Consider the following 23,814-nt stretch of genomic DNA (forward strand, 5'->3'; position numbering starts at 1 on the left):
ATAGAAAAAAATGTCAAAGGAAATTCGGGGGATACAAAACACTTCCAGATCTGATTTTAGAATATCCTATTACCATGAAAATACATATTTCAAAATCTCCTACTAGACTAGACAAACTCAATCCCATCCTTGAATATCTCCCCCTTCCTAGTAACTCTAATTCCTAATAATGCTCATTTATGGATTAGCATTCCATTCTAGAGCAATATTTCCCAGAGTATTCTTTTTTTGCACTTTATTGGGATTCTGTAATTTGGTTAGCTATGTAATTTAATAAGATACTTCAAATATGTGATAAGATGGAAATTTTTCATTGGAATACTGTTTGATTCTAAAGGGCTTTTGGAAAAAGATGATGTGGGAGTTAGAAGTGGAAAGTTATCTCAGTAATTTTCAGAAGAGAATGACACTATCTCATTGCTTTTCAGTAGGCTTGTTAAAAAAAATGTATATTCATTATCATGCTTCCACATCTGAAAACAAATGTATCATCCTACTTTTTTTCGTTTTAGCCCTTACTTAATTAGGACTCCAAATGAGCTAAAATAATTTATTGATGTACTGAGGCTGAAAGTTTATATGGGACTTTTATATTGCATTTATAGAACCATAAGCTAGATATGACTAAAGAAATGTTGTAGACTTAAAGCTATATATTCTCAGAATCCTATCTAATTACAGTCACATCTAGATTATAAATTAAAATAGGGAATTCACTAAATGAAATCTTGTATTAAAGTTTAGTATGTCCCTGTGGCCTGTGTGCCGTGGCCTGGCTATCTTGATGGCTCCTGGGCCGTTGTGTCGCGGGTGGAGGTGGCTGCAGAAACTGAGCCCGGTCCTAGGACCCTCGTCTGGCATCACGGCCCCTCCTCATCCCCACACCCCTCTCCCCCCAATAAAGACTGGCTCCATCCTCAAAAAAAAATGTTTAGTATTTTGGAAAGCACCATTTTATTTATTTAGTTAATCACAGAATGAAAAGCTCAATTGAATAGTCTATTATAAATTTTTGTAAAAATAATATACTGAAAAACTCTCTAGAAATTCAGACATAATCTCAGTTTCTTCAAATGGGAATAAGAAATACATTGGTAAATAATATTTTTTAAAACACCTTTTGTAGGCTATAAAGTCTTAAAATACTTATTTTAGTGAAAAAAGATAAGGAGGCCCTATTGTGAATAATTTGGGTGTTACGGAATAAGTCATTGATTATGCTAAAGTGAAAATCCTTTAGGTATTCAATTGAATTAAACTTGAAGCTTTGGCAAGCAAGTGAATTCTGAAATGCTAGAACCATCTAAAGCAAACTTGCTGAATATTTACCAAAAACAATTTTTTTCACTTCAGAACTATTCAACCACATGGCAGAATACAGTATTCTGCCCTACAATTATAAAGTATTTGTATAAGCATTTCCAGGACCAGTCAGCAATTTATTATACACAAGTATTATCAAGATACATAATCTTAAAGAATAATTAGGTATGTTTTAAATGAGAGGAGAACTGAAGTAATTCAGCCTCAATTGTCTGAAGCTTGAATTATTTTCAATTCAAATATCTCCCCAAACTGTTATTTAGGGTGCTAAAATGCGATGTGTTCTAATTAATCCAAATTGACAATAAAATTGTTAAACATTATCTGTACTACTGTAGCTAATAGTTTGCTACAGCTAAATAAATACTTGCTTGAAAACCTGCAATGTTAATGCCATTTCTGAGTGCTACAATTAGAAAGCCAGCTGAAGGAAAAAGCAAATAACCACAAAATTATCCAAACACAAAAGCACAACTAAATAACAGTATATCTTATTCAGTATACCCAATATAGAGCATTAGTTTGGTAAGAATTCTAAATGTTAAATTTAAAAGAGATAAACATATAAAAGACAAACTTAACTTTATTACTTAAAGAAGATATTTTCTTCCTGTAGGTAAATAAAATGACCAACAGAGGGTGCTAATCAGCCATTTTGTTACTCAAAAAACTATTAAAATTGAGTAAATATATATTATCCTGTTTTATATTGTTCTAAATGGAAATTTAAAATAACATTTCTTTGGCAAAATTAATAAGCTACGATGATAAATAGCATAATGATAGAAGTATTTTACATTTTCTTAATGAAGTACTAGAATTTTAAATGATATTCTATAATCTGAAAGGAGGTTATAAAAATCCTTCACTTACGCTAATAAATGAAAACCGAAACACTCAAAAATGCTTAACATGGAATTTAAATCATACTAAAACTATGTGTATAAAATTAATAGCTTCATAAAGATCCTAAATTGGGAAGATGAGTGTTCTACTTCAAACCTTGGTATAAACTCTTTTCAACAGACACCAAATCATATAAAGTTTAAAAAAATCCATAATGTCTAATTATTTCATGTTTTATTACAGAACTACCAGGAGTATACAATTTTCATCTCCAACCTATGCTTTTTTTTTTTTTTAAGTTATCAGCAATAACTTAATCAGCAAAAAACTAGAATCTGGAGTATAAGGAACTGTGTAGTACAGTAATCACAAAAAACTTGCAAAATTATTTGGCACTATTAAAATCAACATTATGTTGAATGATACACATAATTAAGTCCTATAAATGACTTTAATTAGTATTACTCTTTGAAAGCCAAATAAAGCATTTCAAAAGTTAAGAAAGAAATAGATGGAGGGGAAGTAGGCTATTATTGCTATAATATAAGCTCCATGAGCACAAGGATTTTGTCTATTTTGTTTGCTGCTTTATTACCCATGTCAAAACACAGCTCGGTACACTCTAAAGCACTCAATAAATGTTTAGTGAATGATGAATTAAGTGAAATAAGGATCTGGTTATATTGATAGAGAAGTCAGTAGATTTCGACTCTAAAGTCTAGAGTTTGGATCTTACCTATCAATAACTAATAATGTTTAGTTTCAGCATCCTTATCTTTAAAATGGAGAAAAATCTATCTATCTCACAGAGCTACTAAGTTAATTAATTTTAAATGTATTCTATACATCATTTTTTGAAATGTTACATGCTTACAAGGATTATTTTTGTGAGTATTCATATTTTTGGCACCAGGATTTAGCTTGGGGCTTATGTAGAAGAGGCACGAAAACATTTGTTAAAGGGATCAGAGTATGACTTCTCAGTTCCTGTAAGATAATGGTTACCATCTAAACTGGAATCTCTTCACACATCTTTAAAAAGCCTTCAGATCAACAAGGAAAGCAAATAAAACCACTTATCACCCACATCTAGCATAACTAGAAACCAGAGACTGCTACAAACTTCAATTTACACTTTAGTGGGGAAATTAATATCTGAAACCAATCAAAGCCAGCTCCTAGAGGTCCTACCCAAGTAAAGAGTCAGATGGGCATTGCAAAATACAAATAACACTTACTTGGGGGTCACCTCTAGAAGAAGAGAGAAAGGGAATAAAATCTGATGGATAGAATAACATTGGTAACTAGAGAGTTGAAAGGAAAAAGCTCCCAAAGCACTGTTGTTCAGTAATTCTTAGTCTTGTGGAGAAGAGGGAAATACAAAAGAAGAAGTATCCTTTGGAGACTTGGCCATGAAGAAAAGGAAGAAAGTTGAAGTTAAAAACCCCAAGAAAAAAATATGAAAGAAACTAGGAACCCAAAATCCAAAACCTCAGACTAGTAATGGACAAAAAATAGGCAGACATACAATAACAGGAAAGAATGAGAGGAAAGAACAAAGGGGTAAAAAAATCACTTTATAAATTAAGATTAAAATACAAGGCACTCAAGAAAAGAATACATAAAACTGGAAATACACTAAGGGACAGGCATAATACACAGGAATGAAAAGAACCAAAAGAAAAAAAAAATGAAAGAGTTCCAAAGGATCAGAGAGAAAAAATAGATATAGAAGACAGGCAAAGAAGATCCAACAAATGTATAATTGGAATTCCTAAATAAGAGAAAAACAAAATAGTGAGAAAGAATTAATATTTTATCTATAATCCAGAGAAACTTCCTGGAAATCAAAAACTGAATCTACATATTAAAAGGGCCCTAAATGAGTCAAAAATGGTCAACTTTATATATATCTCAGCAAAACCATCAGACTTTAAGATAAGGAAAACTACTATGGGCCTCCACACAAAAAGATCCAATTTCCAATTACAGCTAAAACAGGGACTATTTTGGATGAGGTTCAATGATACCATATGGAAACAACTAGGCAAATACAGAATGCAGGATATTTTTAAAAAGATATATATATATTTTTTAATGTTTCATTTTATGTATTTATTTCTCCCCTCCCCCCTTCATTGTTTGTCCTCGCTGTCTGCTCTCGGTTCAATTCTTTTTTATAAGGTACCAGGAACCAAACACAGAACTTCCCATGTGGGAGGGAAGCACCCAATCACTTGAGCCACCTTCACTCCCTGCTTGTGTCTCTCATACTCGTTGTCTTTATTGCATCATCTCGTCACATCAGCTCACCATGCCAGCCCATTGCATCAGCTCACTGTATTGCTCATTTTCTTTATGAGGCATTGGGAACCAAACCCAGGATCTCCAGTGTGGTAGGCAGGCACCCAAATGCTTGAGTTACATCTGCTTCCCTAAAGGATATTTTTTTAAGGTTTACACTTTAAAGTACTAATAGTAAAGAATTTCTGGAAAAAGGTAGCATGAACAAAGCAGAAGAAAGAGACAACCAGTGCTGCTTCAGCAGCACATATACTAAATTTGGAATAATAGAGAGAAAATTAGCATGGTCCCGGTACAAGGATGGCATGCAAATTTGTGAAGCATTCCATATTTTTAAAAAATTAACTCAAAATGGATCAAAGACTTAAGTATACAAAGCTAGTACCATAAAACTCCTAGAAGAAAACATAGGGAAACATCTTCAAGACCTGGTAGTAGGTAGTGGTTTCTTCAACCTTACACAGAAAGCATGAACAACAAAAAAAGAAAATGGACAAATGGAATCTCCTCAAACTTAGACACGTTTGTGCTTCAAAGGACTTTGTCAAGAAAGTCTAAAGGGAGCCCAATCAATGGGAGAAAATATTTGGAAACCACATATCCAATAAAGGTTTGATTTCCATGCTATATAAAGAGACCACACAACTCAACAACAAAAGAGCAAACAATCCAATTAAAAAATAGGTAAAAAACTTAAAAAAACATTTCTCCAAAGAGGAAATACAAATGGCAAAACAGCACATGAAAAAATGTTCAATATCATTAGCTAATAGGGAAATGCAAATCAAAACTATCACCTCACACCTCATAGAATGGCCATTATTTAAAAAAAAAAAAACACCAAAAGAAAAAACAAGTGTTGGAAAGGATATGGAGAAATAGGAACGCTCCAAGTGTCCATCAATCAATGAATGGATAAACAAAACGTGGTATATACATACAATGGAATACCATGCTGTTGAAAGAAGAAATGAAATTGGGGCACATGTGATAACATGGATGAACATGGAGAATATTATGCTGAGTGAGGTAAGCCAGACACAAAAGGACAAATATTGTATGGTCTCACTAACATGAATACTAAGAATAAACTTATAGAGTTAAAACATAGATACTCTAGGTTACTAGGAGATAGGGTAAGGACTGAGAAGGGGGCCTGATGCTTAATGTAAGTAAAAATTTTAATTAGCTTGACTGTAAAAAAATGGATAGAATTGATGGTAACACATTACAGTGACTATAGCATGGCTGGTTTATAAATGGGATTGTGGCTGAAAGGAGTGGTATGGAGTTATAAATGTGAATTGAAAAAAAAGCTAGAGAATAATCTAAGGACTGAATAACATAGGGAACCTGGGGTGGATGAGGATTGCAGTCAATAGCGCAAATACAAGAATGTTCTTCTAGAACAAATGTACAGCACTATTACAAGGTGGCAAGAATATGGTGATGCATGATAAAAATACAGTTAATGCAAAAATAAAAAAATAAAAATAAAAATGACAAAAACGGGGAGTCAGTGTAGCTCAGTGGTTGAGTGCTGGCTTTCTGCATATTAGGTCCTGGGTTTTATCCCTGGCTCTGGTACCACCAAAAATTTTTTTAAAAAGCAACAACAAACAATTAATCCAACTTATGAACTATAGTTAACAGCAATATTGTAATATTCTTGCATCAATGTCAAAGAAGGCACTTTATCAATAATATAGGGGACTATGGGATTTTCTCTTTTGGACTAAGGAAAATGTTCAAAAATTTACTGAGGTGATGACTGCACAACTCTGTGATGAAACTGAGAGCCACTGAGTGTATACTTATGGACAGATTGTACAAGGCATAGGACTGTATAACACAGTGAACCATATGGTAGAAGACAGACTGCAGTTAACAGTACAAATATGATCGTTCTCTCATGAACTATACAACAAAGACACAAGACGAAGTGTGGTAGTTTGAGATTATTTTATGAATCCCAAAAAGGAAAAATTATGTTTGTAAACTAATCTCTTCCTCTGGATGTGATACCCTTTGACTGTTTTAAATTCAGGTGAGGGGACTTTGATTAGATTACATGTTAAGACTGATTTAGGGCTTTTTTTTTTTTTTTTTATCCCACTACGTCAGTGGGCTTGACTCAGGTTGAGCCCCATTCCCGCTGGTTCTGATATAAATGGACACTCACTCAGACAGACACACTGGAAAAGAGAGTTCTGTCATTTTTTATCCTGCCTTGTGACAGAAAAGAGAAAGTTCAAACAGCTGAGGTGCAGAGGAGAGATGAGCCATTTATTTGACTGATGGCTTACAGCTGAGATTGGGAAGAGACCATACCAGCCAAGACTGATATAGAAAGCCTGGAAAAAAACAAGCCCTATACCAGGAGATAAAGAATTACAGAATCACTTAAGCATGAAGCTTCAAGAGGCAGAGTCCACAGAGCTCAAGAGGACGAGGAAGTCCGGAAGGGAAGGAGAGACCAGGCAGAGATTGCCACCATCTTGCTTCAAAACATGGCAGCTGACTTTGGCTGCCTCTTACGGCACCTTATTAAGTTGGACATTTTTACAGCCTTGGAATTGTATACTTTTACCCCAAATAAACTCCCTTTATAAAAGCCAACAGATTTCTGGTACTTTACACTGGCATCCCTTTGGCAGACTAATACACAATAAATGGTGTTAATAACGGGGGGTGTATGGAAAATATACACCAAATATAAGCTAGGGACCATAGTTAGTGGTAGTAGTCTGATGATGCTCTTTCATAATCTGTAGCAAATGTTCCACAACAGTGTAAGGTGTTGATGGAGGAATGATGTATAGGAATTCTGCATAATATGCATGATTGTTTTGTAAGCTCACATTTTCTCTAATAAAAAGATATATACTGAAAAGAACGAGAGACAACCAAATGTACTGTATGAATCTTGACTGAATCCTGGTTTTGGAAAAAGAATCTACCAAGGATTTTCTTTTGATAACTGAGAAAAGTAGAATATGGACTTAATAGTATATTATTTTTATGGCATTATTGTTAATATTTTTACATATTGTTATGGGTTGAATTGTGTCCCCACAATGATACGGTGAAGTCCTAACCTCCAATACTTCAGAATGTGACCTTATTTGGAAACAGTATTATTGCAGATGTAATTAGATAAGATGAGGTCACAAGAGAGTAGGGTAGGCCCTTAATTCAATATGACTGGTTTCCTTATATGAGGGGAAGAGACAGAGAGACAAGAAAAAAGGCCATGTAAAGACAGAGACAGACACTAGAGTTATGCAGCTATAAGTCATGTATACCAAGGATTGCTAGTCACCACCAGAAGCTAGGAAGAGGCAAGGAAGGATGCTTCCCTAGAGCCATTGAAGAGCATGGCCCTGCCGAATCCTTGATTTCAGACTTCTAGCATCCAGAACTGTGAGAGAATATATTTGTTGTTTTACGCCACACAGTTTGTGATAGTTTGTTAGAGCAGTCACAGGAAATGAAAACACATATGATAATCATATTTTGGTTATGTAGAAGAATACTCTTACTTTTAGAAGTGCCATTTCTGCAACTTACTTTGAAATAGTTTGACAACACTCAACCCATTTAACATTTAACCATTCAGAGAGGTGTGACCCAGTTTCGGATATATGGTTAAAGAAGAACTGATGTGACTAAATCACTGATTTCTCAATTCAGGCTCCTCATCTAAAACATATTTTCTCAATTCTCCGAAGGATGGTATAAAACTAGCATTTTTTCAGACATACAAAAGTAAGTCATCACATACAATTGATATTTTAGGACATTAAGGCTTAATTCTTTCTCAGAATCCCAGTTTAAGAAAGCTGTAAAATGAAGATTATTGTCTTACTTGAATAAATTTTCATCAGATTGAGAAATGACTGACAACTGTTTACAGAATGGTTGTTTCTGCATAGAGTATACATGAATGAAGACCTATTAGAAAAGTTCTTTAAAAAGACGACTTTGGCACTAGTTTTGGTTTCCTCATTCCTTTTAGAAAAATTTGATAATTATATTACTTCTGTGTCTGCCTATTCTTAAATATCTTCCCTAACATTGGTTATTTCAATTAATATTTTCTTATCAACCTTTAAATACTCCACTGCCAGGCAACCTTCTTAAAATACCCATTTTATCAAGCCTCTTCCTTACCTAAAATAATAAGTGATAAATAACTGATAAGTAGATAAGCAAACAGGCATAACAAATGACTGTAAAGCCCTGTAATAGCTCACCACTGCAGCTTGGGGTAGTAGAAAGCATACGGGCTTTTTTTCTTCACACAGTGGGGGTGGGCATGGGACAGACACACAGGATTTTAAGTCCTCTGTGTTCAAGTCCTAGCCTCTTAGTCATTGTGCCCTTGAAAAAGTTATCTAATGTTTATAGGTCCTAGTTACCTAAACTTATATTAGTAAGCCAAACGGGTGCTGATGCAAAATACCAGAAATCTGTTGGCTTTTATATATAGGGTATTTATTTGGGGTAGAAGCTTACACTCACAAGGTCATACAACCCTCACCAAGGCCTATTGCCACGTGTTTGAGCAAGATTGCTACCAGTCTCTGTAAGGGTTCAGTCTTCCTCTTCCTCCTAAGGCTCTGTGGTCCCAGATTCTTCCAATCTCAGCTGTAGGCTAGCATAAGACTCATCTCTCCCCCCAGGGCTCATTTCTTTCCAGGCTTTCTCAGTTTACAGCTGAAGAGACCAGAGCCCTGATCAGCTACCAGCAAATGCCTTGGCTCTCTGCCCAGCACTCCAGTGTCTAAAACTAAACTCTCTGTGTTCTCCTTCTCTATGTATTTACTTTCCTGTCTTTGAGCATCTGTTTATATAGCCCACAAAGGGGGCGCAGAAGGGACCCAAATTGAGTCATCCTAATGACACAGTTAAATAAAAGCCCTAATCTTGATTTAATATAGTAAACGTGAAACCTCTGAATCTAATACAATCTAATATGCCCAGAGGAACAAACCAGTTTACAAACACTATCCAATATCTATTTTTGGAATTCATAATACCAAACTGCCACAATACCTTTCTCGGTTTAACGAGGTATTGTAAATGCCTTAGCATCATAACTAGCACATAGAAGGCTCTCAGTGAATACCAAGCATTCTAAGCTTTATGGAATATGCTTCATCCTTCCTTTTCATCTTTGGCTTAAGCTTCAGCCCCAACCAGAGACATCTCTTCACTGTTCTTGAATAATTCATATTCATACTTCACCCTAAGCTTTTTTTGGAATTCTTTCTTGGAATTCTGCTTTCCTACTACTCACCTAACCAAATCCTATCCATCTTTCATGATCTACAAGATCCAGACCCAATTCTTCATTAGGTCTTCCTCAATTTCACCATTTCACAATGATTTAATTCTTTGAAAGTCTAGATTTATTATCTATATTAACTTTTTAACATTTTAATATAAAATGTTTGAGAATGTACACTGGTGTGCTATTTATTTAAATAATTCACTAAGAGATTTAGATAACTCTGGCCACAATGTAAAAATAGCCTTTTACACATTTCTACCTTAGAGACAATCAAAAAAAACAAGCTAAGGAACAGACTGCTGGGTCTCTAGAGACAAATATTAACTACTGAATATACATATATTCTCATATTTTGACAAATTCTTTGAATTTGGATGCCATGGCACAATACTTAATGTGTTCTGAAAGTAGTAAATATTCAATAAATACTTGATTGAATAATCAAATGGCATAATTTACAACTCTTCAAAAAACAGAAATACTTTCATTAATCTTCAGATTTTTCTGTAATAAGGCAAGTACTATAACTCTTCAGTTATATTTGATCAGTGATCTCATGTTGTATCTGCACATACAAAATGAAGTTGTAAAAAAAAGAAACAGAATATTCAAAATGAAACAAATTTACCAGTCATAAATTCAATAATAAGGCTATCATGTTTTTATAAGAATGATGAACTAAGTGTGTACATATGTGTGTGTATATAGAAACAAAATTATTTTCATCATTAAAGATATTCAGTAAAGAAACTGAAAATCACACATCTTTTCAGTTAGGAGTCATATGTATTTTCCCCCCATCTTTGCTAAATAAATCCAACAGGGAACAGTCTTATTTAACATTTTTATAAATCAGCAACTCAACAAAAGTCATACTGTAGAATCAAGGAAATGGCCAATTCACTATCCATTGTAAATATTTAAAGAACATTAAATGGGCAGATATGATTCCCAGAATAATATTCCAAATAACTTGTAAAGATGATATAACATTGGGTGTCTAGAGCCACCTGACTTAAACCAGTGCTTCTCAAACTTTTCCACAGAAACATTCCCCCTTGACAAAGCCTGAAGAGAAGGAACATATATCCCTAGGAGTAGGACAGTGTAACTCTAAACTATGCTACAATTCTGAATTTCTTGTGCTTTATCTTAAAAAATGCAATGCTCTAAGAAGACACACCCTATTTATCCCATGGCTTTGCATATCTTCTGACACATAATTATGTATTCCCCATGATACATGTGACCCAATTTGAGAAGCACTGATTTAAAACAATGTATTTATATCTGACAAATATTTTTCTAGATTATTCTAGATTAGATACAGGAATAATTTTATTTTATAAAGTCTAGGATACATAATAATGAAAATTATTTAACATAGGTTAAGTACTAAGTATGGAAGATACTGTATTAGGTCTATAAATATATCATCTCAATTTTCAAAATGTAAGTATTATCATACCTAGTGTACAGATGAAGGAGCTAAATTACATAGATTAAATAGCTATCCCAAAACAAAGAGCTAATATTTTACTACTTTGTACCCAGGTCTCTATTATATCCTGACTGCATCAATATTTTGTTTTTATAGAAATCCCTTCCTCTGACCTATGCTTTACTTTATTTTTCAAGAATTTAACAGAGATTCACTGTGACCAGTCCCAAAGCTACTCATATCTAAAGAAGATTTTCACTAGTGCCAGACCTTTAAGAATGATCAACATGGGTGATATAAGACCATTTATATTAGATTAAAAAGGAAACAAAATCTAGGCACTAAATTACACTGATTTGTAGTTCCAAGTAAGTCTTGGCACTGTGAACAGGATGAGAATTTTATACATAAAACCAAAACCTTATCTAAAAGGCTAGCATAGAGTGACAGAACACAGGACCAGAAGTTACTGAGCAAACCTTAACTCCATTTGCTTCTATCATTAACTAGTTACATGTCCTTGCATAAGTTACTTTGCCTCTCTGGGACTTATGCTCAAAATATGAAGGAGATATGCTAGCAGAATATTAAGTTACCTTCTATTTATAAGGTTTTATATATTTATAAATTTTGCTGCCCACTCATTTCCATTTCTAGACCTAAGTTTCCATTATGATGAGTTAGTATCTCATTACTAGCACATCTCTAAGCAATTAGTTGTTTTTTTTTTTATCTACTTTTCTATATATTCAATTATGTCTTGGACCTTTCTTCTTGAAATATTCCTTCAGTCCTTGCTTCTTTATCATTTTCATTTACAGTCTGGAAGTATTGAACATAATAAAACAGCTCAATGAAAAATGCTTCTTAATAGTAAGCTCACTCTGAACTCTACTCTCAAAATGTTTATGATCTCAGCTGTTACTTCAGTGTATTTATTTTTTAAAAGAGTTGGTGATTTAACATTTGCACTTAAGGTTAAATTTTATCATGTGTTTAATTCAAATATTTAAGTACATTAAAAGCACAGGTAAATTATGCTACTAACCATTTTCCAGTTTGATTTGCAATCTGCTCTTCTAATTTCTGTAGCTCTGAAGTGTAAGCCATTATACGAGCACTGCACACCATGAGATTCTTAACTGCACACAAAACCTGGTCTTTCTGAGTGCTCAGAGAAAGGAGTTTCCATATTCCTTCTCGCATTCGAATTTCTAACTCAATTTTTTCTTGAATGCTGTATTTCTAAACAAAAGAAAAAAAAAACCTATTTTAAAAAGATAGCAGAATCCAAAATTACAACATTTATTTCTTCCCCTAATAGATGGAAAATGTACTAGATATCATTAAAATCTTATAACACATTGGGAAATCTACAATTTTAATATATGGTAGTATTAAAAATAGCATTATTTTAAAAATCTCTTTACAAAATGTTTATTCCTTACTTCATTAGGAAATATTTACAGTCTATTGAATAAAGGAATAAAAGCAAAGGTAAGAAGCATTACATATTCCTAGCATAACTAATTTCAATAATGCGGCACACATAGACAGTCAACAAGAAATATTATGGGATGGAAAGATGTGGCTGGTGACACTGTTAGCCAAGGAAAAACTTTCTGATAGAGATGCTATATAAAGGGCAAAAAGGCTTAGCAGCAGGGAAAGACAGGCTATTTGTCATAGTAAGCAGTGTATATCTAATCTCCCAGAGTGAAAGCACTATGTTTAGAAAATGTCAAAAGCCTTGGGTTCTGAATATAGTTAATTTAGTTTTAAGAGTCACTGTGAAACTACTAAAACACCTTAGTTATGAAAATGTTTTATTCCATACAATGTTCCTTAATGGCCCTGATTCTATATATAAGGTTTTTTCTTGTTTCATTTTGTTTTTAGGAGGTACTGGGGGTTTGCACCCAGGACCTCATACATGGGAAGCAGGCACTCAATTTCTGAGCTACATCTGCTTTCCAATGAGAGTTAGTTTTTCCATTTGTTTGTTCTTAGGAGGTACCAGGGATCAAACCTGGGACCTTGTACATGGGAAGTAGGTGCTCAACCACTTGAGCTACATTTGTTCCCGTATATACACGTTTTATACGTAACATTAAAACTTTAAACATACTGTCCTGACTTAGTTCACATTTTTAAAAATTGTAAATCACTATACCTCAAACATGTAAAAATGCACCTAGTGCATCTATTTCTAAAAGTAAAGTGACCATCTTGGGCTTCTAGAGGAAAAAAATAAGTATTATAACTTACTTAACTGAATAAAAAAATAAATAAAAAAATGTGAATAGAAGCTAATAACAAGAGTTCCAGATATTAAAAGGGCAGTGTTTACAAAAGGAAAAGAAGTTTAAATTAGAAGAGGTAATACCCAATGAAGATTAACCAAAAAAGAGAGAAACTGCAGTAGAGGATTTAACTTGACAATCCAAATCAATCAATTGTACTTTTCACAAGCAAAAAACAGATTTGTTTAATTACTTTCTGTAATTATAACATGTAATTACCACATAAAAACCTTCTCATATTCTTGTAACTCAAAACTGGTGTACTACATAAGTGTAGTCATTTGCTGGTTTTCCTTTTTTACACATGATTAAATTCAACAACTCCATTTCATCTTTTTATGTTTTGTCAGCTCCCAAAGTAAATTCTCCTTTAATGTAATTAGCAATTAATTATAAGAATTATCTATGTGACCCATATGTCTAGAAATAAACTCTGGCTGACTGGTTAGCAATGAAGAGCATGTAAAGAGCAACTTGAAGCTTTACCCCACAACTCAAATATAAACAAATACCATCTGCTGCTACCAAATTTAATGTTGCTTTTTAAATGCTGCAGTGAAGCAGCTAGTTGAACCAGCACAGTGATTCTCAAAGCTGACTGCCTACCAGAACACCTTGTGGGGGAGAGAGGGAGAGAAAGGGAAAGAGAGGGAGAGAGAGATAGGTAGAGAGAGGGAGGGAGAGATAGGGAGGGAGAGAGAGTCTCATTAAGATATCAAGACCTGTGACCTTCCTCAAACCAATTAGGATCTCTGGGAGGTGCCTGGGTTTTTTATTTTTGTTTGTTTATTTTTAAGTTCCCATGGTGATTCAACTTGCAGCCAGAGTAAAAGACCACTGCTGAACTATTTGAAATACCACAGCAAACTTGAAAGATGCAACAACCCAAATGAACCAGCAGGTGGCTAAAGCTACGTCAAAGAATCATTTTTAGCTTTTAGGGTTTCTAATTCTATAAATGATGATTGTTGTCTTCTCCAACACTTATTTATGAGGACAGCATAAAATTATTTTTAATGGGAAATAATGGAGACAGCGAATGTAAAGTCAGGGTTTTAAAAAAATCTTATTTGTAATATAAATTAATATTAAGGAAGAGAAGTATATTTCGTAAATATTAGAATTCTACCCTGTAGAACAGGGGTCATACTATGGCTTGCCTGCTGCCTGTTTTTGTAAATGAAGTTGTACTGGAACAAAGTCTTGCCTGTTCATATTATCTATGGCTGCTTTCAGGATAGAATGGTAGAGGTAATCTCAGCAGAGACTGTTTGGCGTGCAAAGGTAAAAATAGTATCTGGCCCAGTCAAATTAACATCTCCCCTGAGGCGGGACTCAGGCTAATGTGAGTAAAATGGATTTGGGAGGACTGACACAGAAAAATTGGTAAGTGTATACACGGCTTTGTGTGTATTCAGAGTAAAAAATAAGGGGCTATTGGTTTCATGACTTTAAACTCTTGTTTTCTCTATGCAACTTCTTTCAGCACACATATCTACTTCACATGCAAAAAAAAAAAAACCTCACTGGTCAATCCATAACAGCTCTAGTCAAGAAAGGCTTTATGGAGGAAAAGGACTTGCCTTTAGTTAATAAGGGTACAAAATGGGGAAGCGGACTTGGCCCAGTGGTTAAGGCATCCATCTACCACATGGGAGGTCCGCAGTTCAAACCTCGGGCCTCCTTGACCGGTGTGGAGCTGGCCCATGCGCAGTGCTGATGCGCGCAAGGAGTGCCCTGCCATGCAGGGGTGTCCCCTGCGTAGGGGAGCCCCATGCCCAAGGAGTGTGGCCCGTAAGGAGAGCTGCCCAGCATGAAAGAAAGTGAAGCCTGGCCAGGAATGGCACCGCCCACACAGAGAGCTGACACAACAAGATGACGCAACAAAAAGAAACATAGATTGCTGTGCTGCTGAAAGAAGAGGACGCAGCAAATAGACGCAGAGAACAGACAACTGGGGCGGGAGGGGAAGGGGAGAGAAATAAATAAATCTTTGAAAAAAAAAAAGGGTACAAAATGTTTCTTAGGTGGGAGATGATGTCCAGTGCTATCCAGGGAACAATGATAATGTCATGATAGCACCCATGTTGCATTCAATGGTGATATTTACTGACTTTAAAGAGGAGTAGGGAGTCAAATCATCACTGTTGTTGCCTCAGCCATAATGGCCTGGCCAGGTAAAGTCAAGAATGATTAGGACCAATGAAAAAGCATGTTTCCTTGAATGTTCCTCATAGGAGTGTATGCACTCAAGTCTATAGGAAGAGCAGAGAATGAGGGAAGAGTCATTCTCTTACTATTTTTTCCTCTTCAATTTTCTGAAAAAGGGCTCACTGGCAATCAAGTCAAACAGAATCCTATGTCATTTCTCTGACCTGGTAAGTACTTAAAAATCAGGCTCATAAAAATAGGACAGGACAATGGAAAGAATGAAATAGGGAATCACCTTAAAAGTAAAAATCTAGAATATGTAGACAACAGTGTCACTAGTTTTAAGCTACAATGGCACAAAGAAAGTGCAAAGAAATTCGCCTTAGTGTTGGTATTAAGAACTGACTAGGGAAGCAGATGTGGCTCAAGTGATAGGGCTTCTGCCTACCATATGGGAGGATCTGGATTCGATCTCTGGGGCCTCCTGATGAAAAAGAAGAGAAAGCGTGCCTGCTGGGCGAGCCAGTGCCTGCATAGGGAGCCAGTGCCCGTATGCCAAGCCAGTGCCTGCATGGTGAAGTGAGTGCCCACACGGCCAGCTGAGTGCCCACATGGTGAGCCAGTGCCCGCGCAAGTGAGTCATGCAGCAAGATGATGGCACAACAAAAGAGAGACAAAGGAGAGTCAAGGTGAAGTGTAGCAGAAACCAGGAACTGAGGTGGCACAGCTAAACAGGGAACTTCTCTCCATATCAGAGGTCACCAGGATTGAATCCTGGTGAATCTTAGAGAAGCAAAAATAAGAGAAGACTGAAAGAGAAATAGATACAGAAGATCACACAGAGAATGGATACAGACAGCAAAAACAGCAGGGTGGAGGGAAGAGGAGGGAAAGGGGGGGAAATAAATAAATAAATAAATAATCTTTAAAAAAAGAAAGGACTGAAAGAAAATTGAAGCTGGGCTGTTGGTAAAACAATTGCAATAGTCCAGATAGAAATTATCACCCACCTAATGGAGGTTGATGTTGTTAAGCAGCATTAGCTGAGATACCAAAGTGAAGATGAAGAACAAAAAGACAATTGAAAGGATGATCAAATGTAACTTTATTTTTCTTAGAAAGAAAGAAAGAATACTGTGTATATTTTAAGAATTGTTTATGTTCCAAAAAGTCTTGAAATTGTTAGTGTTCATTCTGGGGAACGGAAATGGAGAAAGAATTCTTAAATCCATATGCTTCTGTTTATGTTGATTTTTTTTTGCAAAGAGATAATATTGCTTTTGGGATTTTATTTTTATTAATACTTCAAATGTATAAACAATTGTAAAAAAAGAAAAAGTGGGGGGGTGGGGTGGTGATGGTGAGGGTAGATGACTGACAACTGCTCAGGTGAATGGGACAGAAGATAAGAATAGTGACCTCTCAAGCATGTCCTGAATGCTAAGTGCTGCGCTTAGTGATTTATAAAGCTTCTTAAATCCCAACAATTTTCTGGAATAAGCATTATAGCCATTATACAGCTGAGGCAACTGAGGCTTAGAAAAGATTGGCAACATATTCAAGGTCACTCAACAAAAAGATTTGGATTTGACCTTAATCTGACTCCAAAACTACTCTTCTATGCTCCAAGGAATCACAGAGGACTCCAAGGTTTGAGTAGAGATGTTTGAAAGTGTGAGTATCTCAAAATCTTTGGTCTTATCCCAATTAGGTGTAGGCTTCATTACTAATGAGGGAAGTATACCAAATAAAAATTCTGTGTTGCCAATTATAAAATTTTCTTACTGACCCTCAAAATTCCTGTTAGGTTGAAACCTATTACTATTTTGCAATTCTCCAAGATGAAAACTAAAGAAGGAGTTCTATAACTTAATTATTTAGATTTTACACTTCTTACAAAATTAAGTATTGTACCTTTCCATATGTAAATAATCTAGCCCTTAGGAATATTTAATATTTAAAATGTTTTTGTTCCATATAATTAAACGTCCTTGAGGACCTTAAACTCCTGTCTCTTTTGTACTTTCCCTCGATATTCCTGCTGCACACAGTTCAATAAATACATCTTAAATGACTGTACTAACATCTATAGGATACATGCATGATCCTCAAAGGATGTTCAGTTCTCTAGAAATCAAGATTTTAACAAGTAGGATAGCCAAAGAACACAAAAGGATAAGATAGAAAAGAACTTTACATTAAAATCTTTAAAAGTTTTGAAAATGTTGGGAAGCATCCATTACTGTTAAAGTACTCAACTTTGTGCATACCGATTCTTAATGATTGTTTTGCTTTTATCCAACGTTATTATTGAAGACTTTATAACGATTTGTTACCTGCTGAGGAAATTCCTAATTTCTAAACTAAGATATTAGGTTGAATCATGTGAAATTGCTAAAATTCTACCCCTTTTGACCTACAAAGCCGGCAATTTCATACAATTTAACCTACTTCAGAAGGTTTTTTTTTTTTAAATATGGAAGTGATGATCCATCTTAAAGACATCACTGTTTTCTTTTAAAACCAAAATGTTATGGTTAAGAGCGGAAAGTACACTTAGCATAACATTTTAGTAAGTGATTTTGCCAATAATGTGGTCTACGTTAAACGCAACGTTTCTAACATACATTTTACATGGCTAAAAAGCAAACATCAGACTTCTAATTCAAAGTGTTCTCCCCCTTCCCTTCTAATTATGTGTAGGAGAGTCCACTACCAAACCTTCAACTACCTGCAGTTCCCCACCAGGTTAAGTTGCGTGTAGACATCGCTCCAACAGCTGAGCTTTCCGTTAAATCTGGGAATATACAAATTTTCCTCCACTGGCTGCTTGGAAATCCTGGGCCTCCCATTTCCCCAGCTTCAGCCACACTTGGAAAAAGATGAGCGTCCAGGCTATCGGGAGGGTGGCGGACAGGTGCGCCCTGAAACGCGCGGCGGGACTCCAGCCGTCGCGTCCCAGAGAAATCTGGAGGAGGGAGGGGATGCAGATTTCCAAGCTCCTTTAGAGCCGCAGGAGTGCGGTCTCCGAGTCCGTCGCTTTGTTTCTTACCACGGCGGAATACGAGACCCAGTGCCGGGTGAGAGGGGGCGGTAGCTTTCCCGACTAAGCCACAAAACGACTGCGTGAGGAGCTGAAGCGGGGACCCCTTCTCACTCACCTGCTGGGCGGGAAGCCCTGCCAGGCCGAGCTCGGGACCTCTCAGAGTCTGCTCTTCCATCTCCAGTGCAAACAGCCGGAGCCGCCGCCGCTCCTCCGAGAGGAAGATTTGAAAAGCCCGCCCCGGCTGGCGGCCGCGGAGGACAACAACGGCCCAGCCCAGCCCAGCCAGCCCCGCCGGAGGGGAGGGGCCCGGAGGCCGGGCCGAAGCGCGCACGCGCAGTGGGAGACCCCGCCGCGCCTGCCGCCGGAAGTTGGGGGAAGCTGGAGTTCCCTGGGCTGTCCGGCGGGGAAGCGAGGAGCGGCCGGCAGATTTAAGATACTGATTGGCTTGTGGGCGGATCTGGTACTGGAGTGGGCGACCCTGAGCGACCTCACCCAGCGCATTTAGACTGGCGGCGCCGTAACCTTTTTCCTGCGCCCCAGCATGCTCCGTCCAAAGCGCCCAGGGGCTGGCGCACACGCGGCTGCAGCCCCTGGACTCGGGGACAAGTGTCACTCGGAACCATTGGTCGCGCTCCCAGAGAACCAAGTGGCATCTCTCAAGCAGCCCAGCCTCGTCACCTACGGTCCCACAGAGGTGACAGCCTTATTAATCATGTTTATGAGACACTATTTAAGACATTTCACGGGATTTTTTTTGCCCCTCGTGTCTCTTTATGATCCCAGATGTTTCTACCCAAGTACTCTGTTCTTTCTTGCAAAAGTCTCCTTTCATTACCCACATACCCACCCTCTCCTTAGAGTTCTCCCAACAAAATCCAAAGTGACAGGAGAATGAGATGTATTTTCCCTAGAGCCCCATTTCTCATTGCTCCTAAAGACCAGCACAAAGACCCTTTTAATGAAAGGATTTTATTAATCCAATGGGGAAAGATGAACTTTTTAACAATGAAAAATAAAGTGGCAAAGATTTCAGGCCCTTTTAAGGTTTTTAAATTCAATTGTTCCTGTCCTATCCTGAATTCGCCCTGAAAAGGCAATAGGAAGCCTCTTTAGACTGCCACCTTTTTTTAACCCGGAAGGAAGAGTCTGCTGATTCGAACCTCTCATCCTCAACTCATAGAAAGTCTCGAGCACCTTTCCATAAATAGGGTGACCATATATATTGTCTGTGGTCCCAAAGTCCCACCCATTTTACATTTGTCCCTGACAATTTGGATTTTAAATTATAAGGTCACTTTATCCACAAGGCCTTTTTCTAAGCAGTATGGTTTGAGCATATGCTTCTGAAAATATAAAAGGTGCCTTTTGTCTCAAATGGGCATTTTACATCTTTGGTTTTTTTACTATTTTAATGGATTTTATTTTTTATTTTAATTTTTAATATACTTTTTTATTTTTATTTTTTAAGAGGAACTTAGAATACATAAATGTTACACAAAAAATACAGGGGATTCCCATATGCCCTGGCTCCTAGCCCTCCGGCATCAACAACATCCTTCATTAGTGTGGTACATTTGCCACAAATGATGAACACAACTTGGAGCATTGCCACTAAGTGATGATTATCATGTACATTGTGGTTTACACTCTCTCCTGCACATTTTTGCAAGTTATAATAAGATTTACAATTGCCTGTATCTGTCATTGCAATGTCATTCAGGATAATTCCCAAGTCCCAAAAATGCCCCCAAATTACACCTATTTTTCCCTCTCCCTCCTCTCAGAACCTCCAGTGACCACTGCCTTCATATCCATGATAAAAGTTCTTCCATTGCTAGGATCACAAGTCTATAGTTGAACAACCGTAAGTCTATTCTAGTCCATTATCCATTCCCCAATCCTGAGGATTCTGTGATAGTAATGCCCACTCCACCTCTAATTGAGAGATGGCTTAGATCCCATGGGGCAGATGGATGGGACTTTCTTGCAGTTGCAGATTCTCTCTGTTCCTTGAGCTGGTCGTTGTCAGTTACCATCTCCTTGTTAGTTGTCCTGGGGGAGTCCAGTGAACTGGAGAGTATGTGTTGCAAGTCTGTTGAGATTCAGGACCCAGCTAGCCCATGAACAATCCAAAGGTTTAAGTCTCTTGGACATACAACTATCACCTCTAGTACTAATTATAGGTTCAAATGGGTACTTTACATCTTTGAAGCCCTTAGACTAAGTGATACTAGAAGGAACCCAGCTAGGAATGACCACTTCCCTCATTTTGTCCTTACACACAACTATGAAATATACAGAGCTGAAAATCACAAACACAGAGTACAATTTCTTTCCTCCAAAAACAGATCTAAATTTTAGAGTCTTTAGGTGCCCCTCCCCAGTGCACACCTCTCCCCTTACGCTTACCACTTTATGATTTAATTATCCTCCACTCAGTGTAAGTAGCACAGCCCCATGTAGTACCTGAAATATAAAAGAAATACACATACAGCCCATCTATAGGCACATACTATTCATCATAAAACACACACAGCTCTCAGACTTAGATCAAAGCACATGGAGAAACCATCACTTGATGGAAACAGGGACAAGCCACCCAATTTTAAATTGGACACTGATATAGGACTACTTGATGAGCAAATACTAGGTATATATAACTGAAGATGCGTTTATTTGTAATACTCAGGAAAAAGGATTTAGGAAAGGTCATATTTAGTAACTATTACCTGCAGACTAGACAGTTGCTATTAAAGACCTTTCTCTTTGGAAAAGAAGTAAAGAAGTTATAGTGTGGTCCTGTCTCTTTATCATCTATTGAGGGGTATACCCAGAAAATGCTTAAGATATAATTCTTGTATGGTGATTAAAAATACCTAAGAGTTTCATCAGACATGATTTTCTCTGGTGTACGTAAAAATAAAATCATCCATGGAAACTAGCAATATGTTACAGACTTCACATGCAGTAGTTTGATTAGCTTGAGAAGATATTGATTTATTTATTATTTTTCACAATTCCCATAAAGTAGAAATTACTAGCTTTCACCATCTCAAATATTTGAGATAACCTGTAGGCATATCTTGACTCACTCTCCTTGCACTTCCACTGAAAGTAGATACCCATGCAAATGCCCAGGTATAGGAGCTTCAGGCAGGGGTTGGTGATGGAATTACTGCCCTAACAATATTACTTCCTATTATAAGTTCAATATCAAATGCTAATTATAATTCTTAGTTATATCTAATACCGTATAACCAATGAAATCTCTAATAATTAATAATAGAACAGGAAATCAGTATTTGACATAGAAGAGCAGCTAATTTAGAAACTAGTTCTAAATTTTAAAGTCTATCTTTCCTCTCTTTATTCCCAATATCCCTCATTTTAACTCTCTGAGAGGCAAAAAGAAAGGAAAATACTGAACTTAAAATCAGTTCTCCATTACATAACACATCCAAATTTTTTTTAAAATGTGGTTTTCCCCATAACAGATAACTGTTGTGATTACTAATATCCTTCTAGCCTCTGTCTTTAAGAACAAACAAACAGACAACCAGCAACCAGCGGCAGAGTAAGGCACATCTAGAGTCAACTCCTGCTGCAGGGCAGTTAGTAATCACCCATAGCTATCTAAAGCAAATGTTTGGGGGTCTCCAGGAGACCAAAAGAGCATCCTAGGACATTCTTGAAAGAATGAAAGGAGGAGACTGCCCAACTACAGAGCACTCCACACCCCAGTGCTCATCTCCCCCTGGTGCACAAACCACCTAGGGAACTATTCTGTGGCTGGAACTGAAAGTTCTACTTCCCAAAAACGGGGGAGGAAGAGAAGGTTGGGCACCAACTTCAGCTACTGATTAGTAAATTTGGTAGGCTAAAATATAATTCTAAGAAGAGCTAAAATTTGAACCTGTCCAAGTCAGAAAGCATCCAATAGCTGCCATTTTAACTCTGCCCCTGGCACTGGGAGAAGCTCCATTCCCACCCCAGGCAGGGGAGGAAGGGGTATGATTCTTCATGAGTCTCTCTGGGCAACTACAGTCTAGGCCTCTATGACTTGGATTATTACACACAGCTGTGGTTCTTTCCCAACCCCTGGCAAAGGAGAAAGTTGGGAGAAAAATCATTGGTCTATGGGGAAATGAGGGCAGCTTGAGTCCACAGCTTACAGCACCAACTACATCCTTGGTTCCTACTTGACAACCAGCAAGGGAGAAAGGGCAAGAAAGCCCTAAACTAAAGAGAGAAACATCATCCAGAATAAATATGCTAGTAAGCCAGATGCCAAGACACCAGCAAAAAATTCAGTCTATACCAAGAAGCAAGAAGATATGGCCCAGTTAAAGGAACAAGATAAGTCTCCAGATAACATAAAGGAGTTGAGACAACTAATCATAGATTTTCAAACAAATCTCCTTAATAAATTCAATGAGATGACTAAAGAAATTAAGAAGCACTTAATTGGATGAGCACTAAGAAGAATTTGAAAGCATACATAGAAAAATAGCAGATCTTAGGGACAAGAAAGGTGCAATAAATGAATTTAAAACTACACTGGAATCGTATAACAGCAGATTTGAGGAGGCAGAAGAAAGAATTGGTGAGCTTGAAGAAATGGCCTCTGGAAGCAAAAATACAAAAGAACAGATGAAGAAAAGAATGGAAAAATTGAACAAGGTCTCAGGGAATTAAACAACAATAGACGTGCAAACATAGGTGTCATGGGTGTCACAGGAGAAGAGAAAGGAAAAGAGGCAGAAGGAATATTTGAAGAAATAATGGTAGGAATTTTCCAACCCTATTGCTGGATAACAATGTCCAAGAAGCACAATGTACTCCCATCTGAATAAAGATGAATAGACCAACTCCAAGAAAATACTAATCAGAATGTCAAATTCCAAAGGCAAAGAGAGAATTCTGACAGCACCAAGAGAAAAGCAACGCATCACATATAACGGATACCCAATAAGATTAAGTGCTGATTTCTCATCAGAAACCATGGAAGCAAGAAGATAGTGGTATGATATATTTAAGATACGGCAAGAGAAAAACTTCCAGCCAAGAATTTCATATCCAGCAAGACTGTCTTTCAAAAAGGAGG

The 23,814-nt window shown here is 36.8% G+C and overlaps 1 protein-coding gene and 1 non-coding gene across 2 annotated transcripts in view; one reads left to right on the forward strand and one right to left on the reverse strand.

The window, feature by feature from the left end:
- RTKN2 (rhotekin 2) overlaps nt 1-19,071 on the reverse strand; it is an 81,190-nt gene extending 62,119 nt beyond the window's left edge. The window contains exons 1-2 of the mRNA XM_012526758.3: nt 18,826-19,071; nt 12,259-12,455 (exon numbers count right to left, since the gene is read on the reverse strand). Coding sequence (XP_012382212.1) covers nt 12,259-12,455; nt 18,826-18,885 — 257 coding nt within the window. The 5' untranslated portion in view covers nt 18,886-19,071. The remainder of the gene's footprint in view (nt 1-12,258; nt 12,456-18,825) is intronic.
- LOC111765135 (U6 spliceosomal RNA) lies at nt 4,703-4,808 on the forward strand. The gene has a single exon (XR_002797554.1). It is a non-coding gene; the product is annotated as a U6 spliceosomal RNA (small nuclear RNA).
- Nucleotides 19,072-23,814: the final 4,743 nt, after the last annotated feature.

The sequence above is a fragment of the Dasypus novemcinctus genome, chromosome 6, assembly GCF_030445035.2.
Source record: "Dasypus novemcinctus isolate mDasNov1 chromosome 6, mDasNov1.1.hap2, whole genome shotgun sequence".
NCBI classification, from domain to species: domain Eukaryota; kingdom Metazoa; phylum Chordata; class Mammalia; order Cingulata; family Dasypodidae; genus Dasypus; species Dasypus novemcinctus.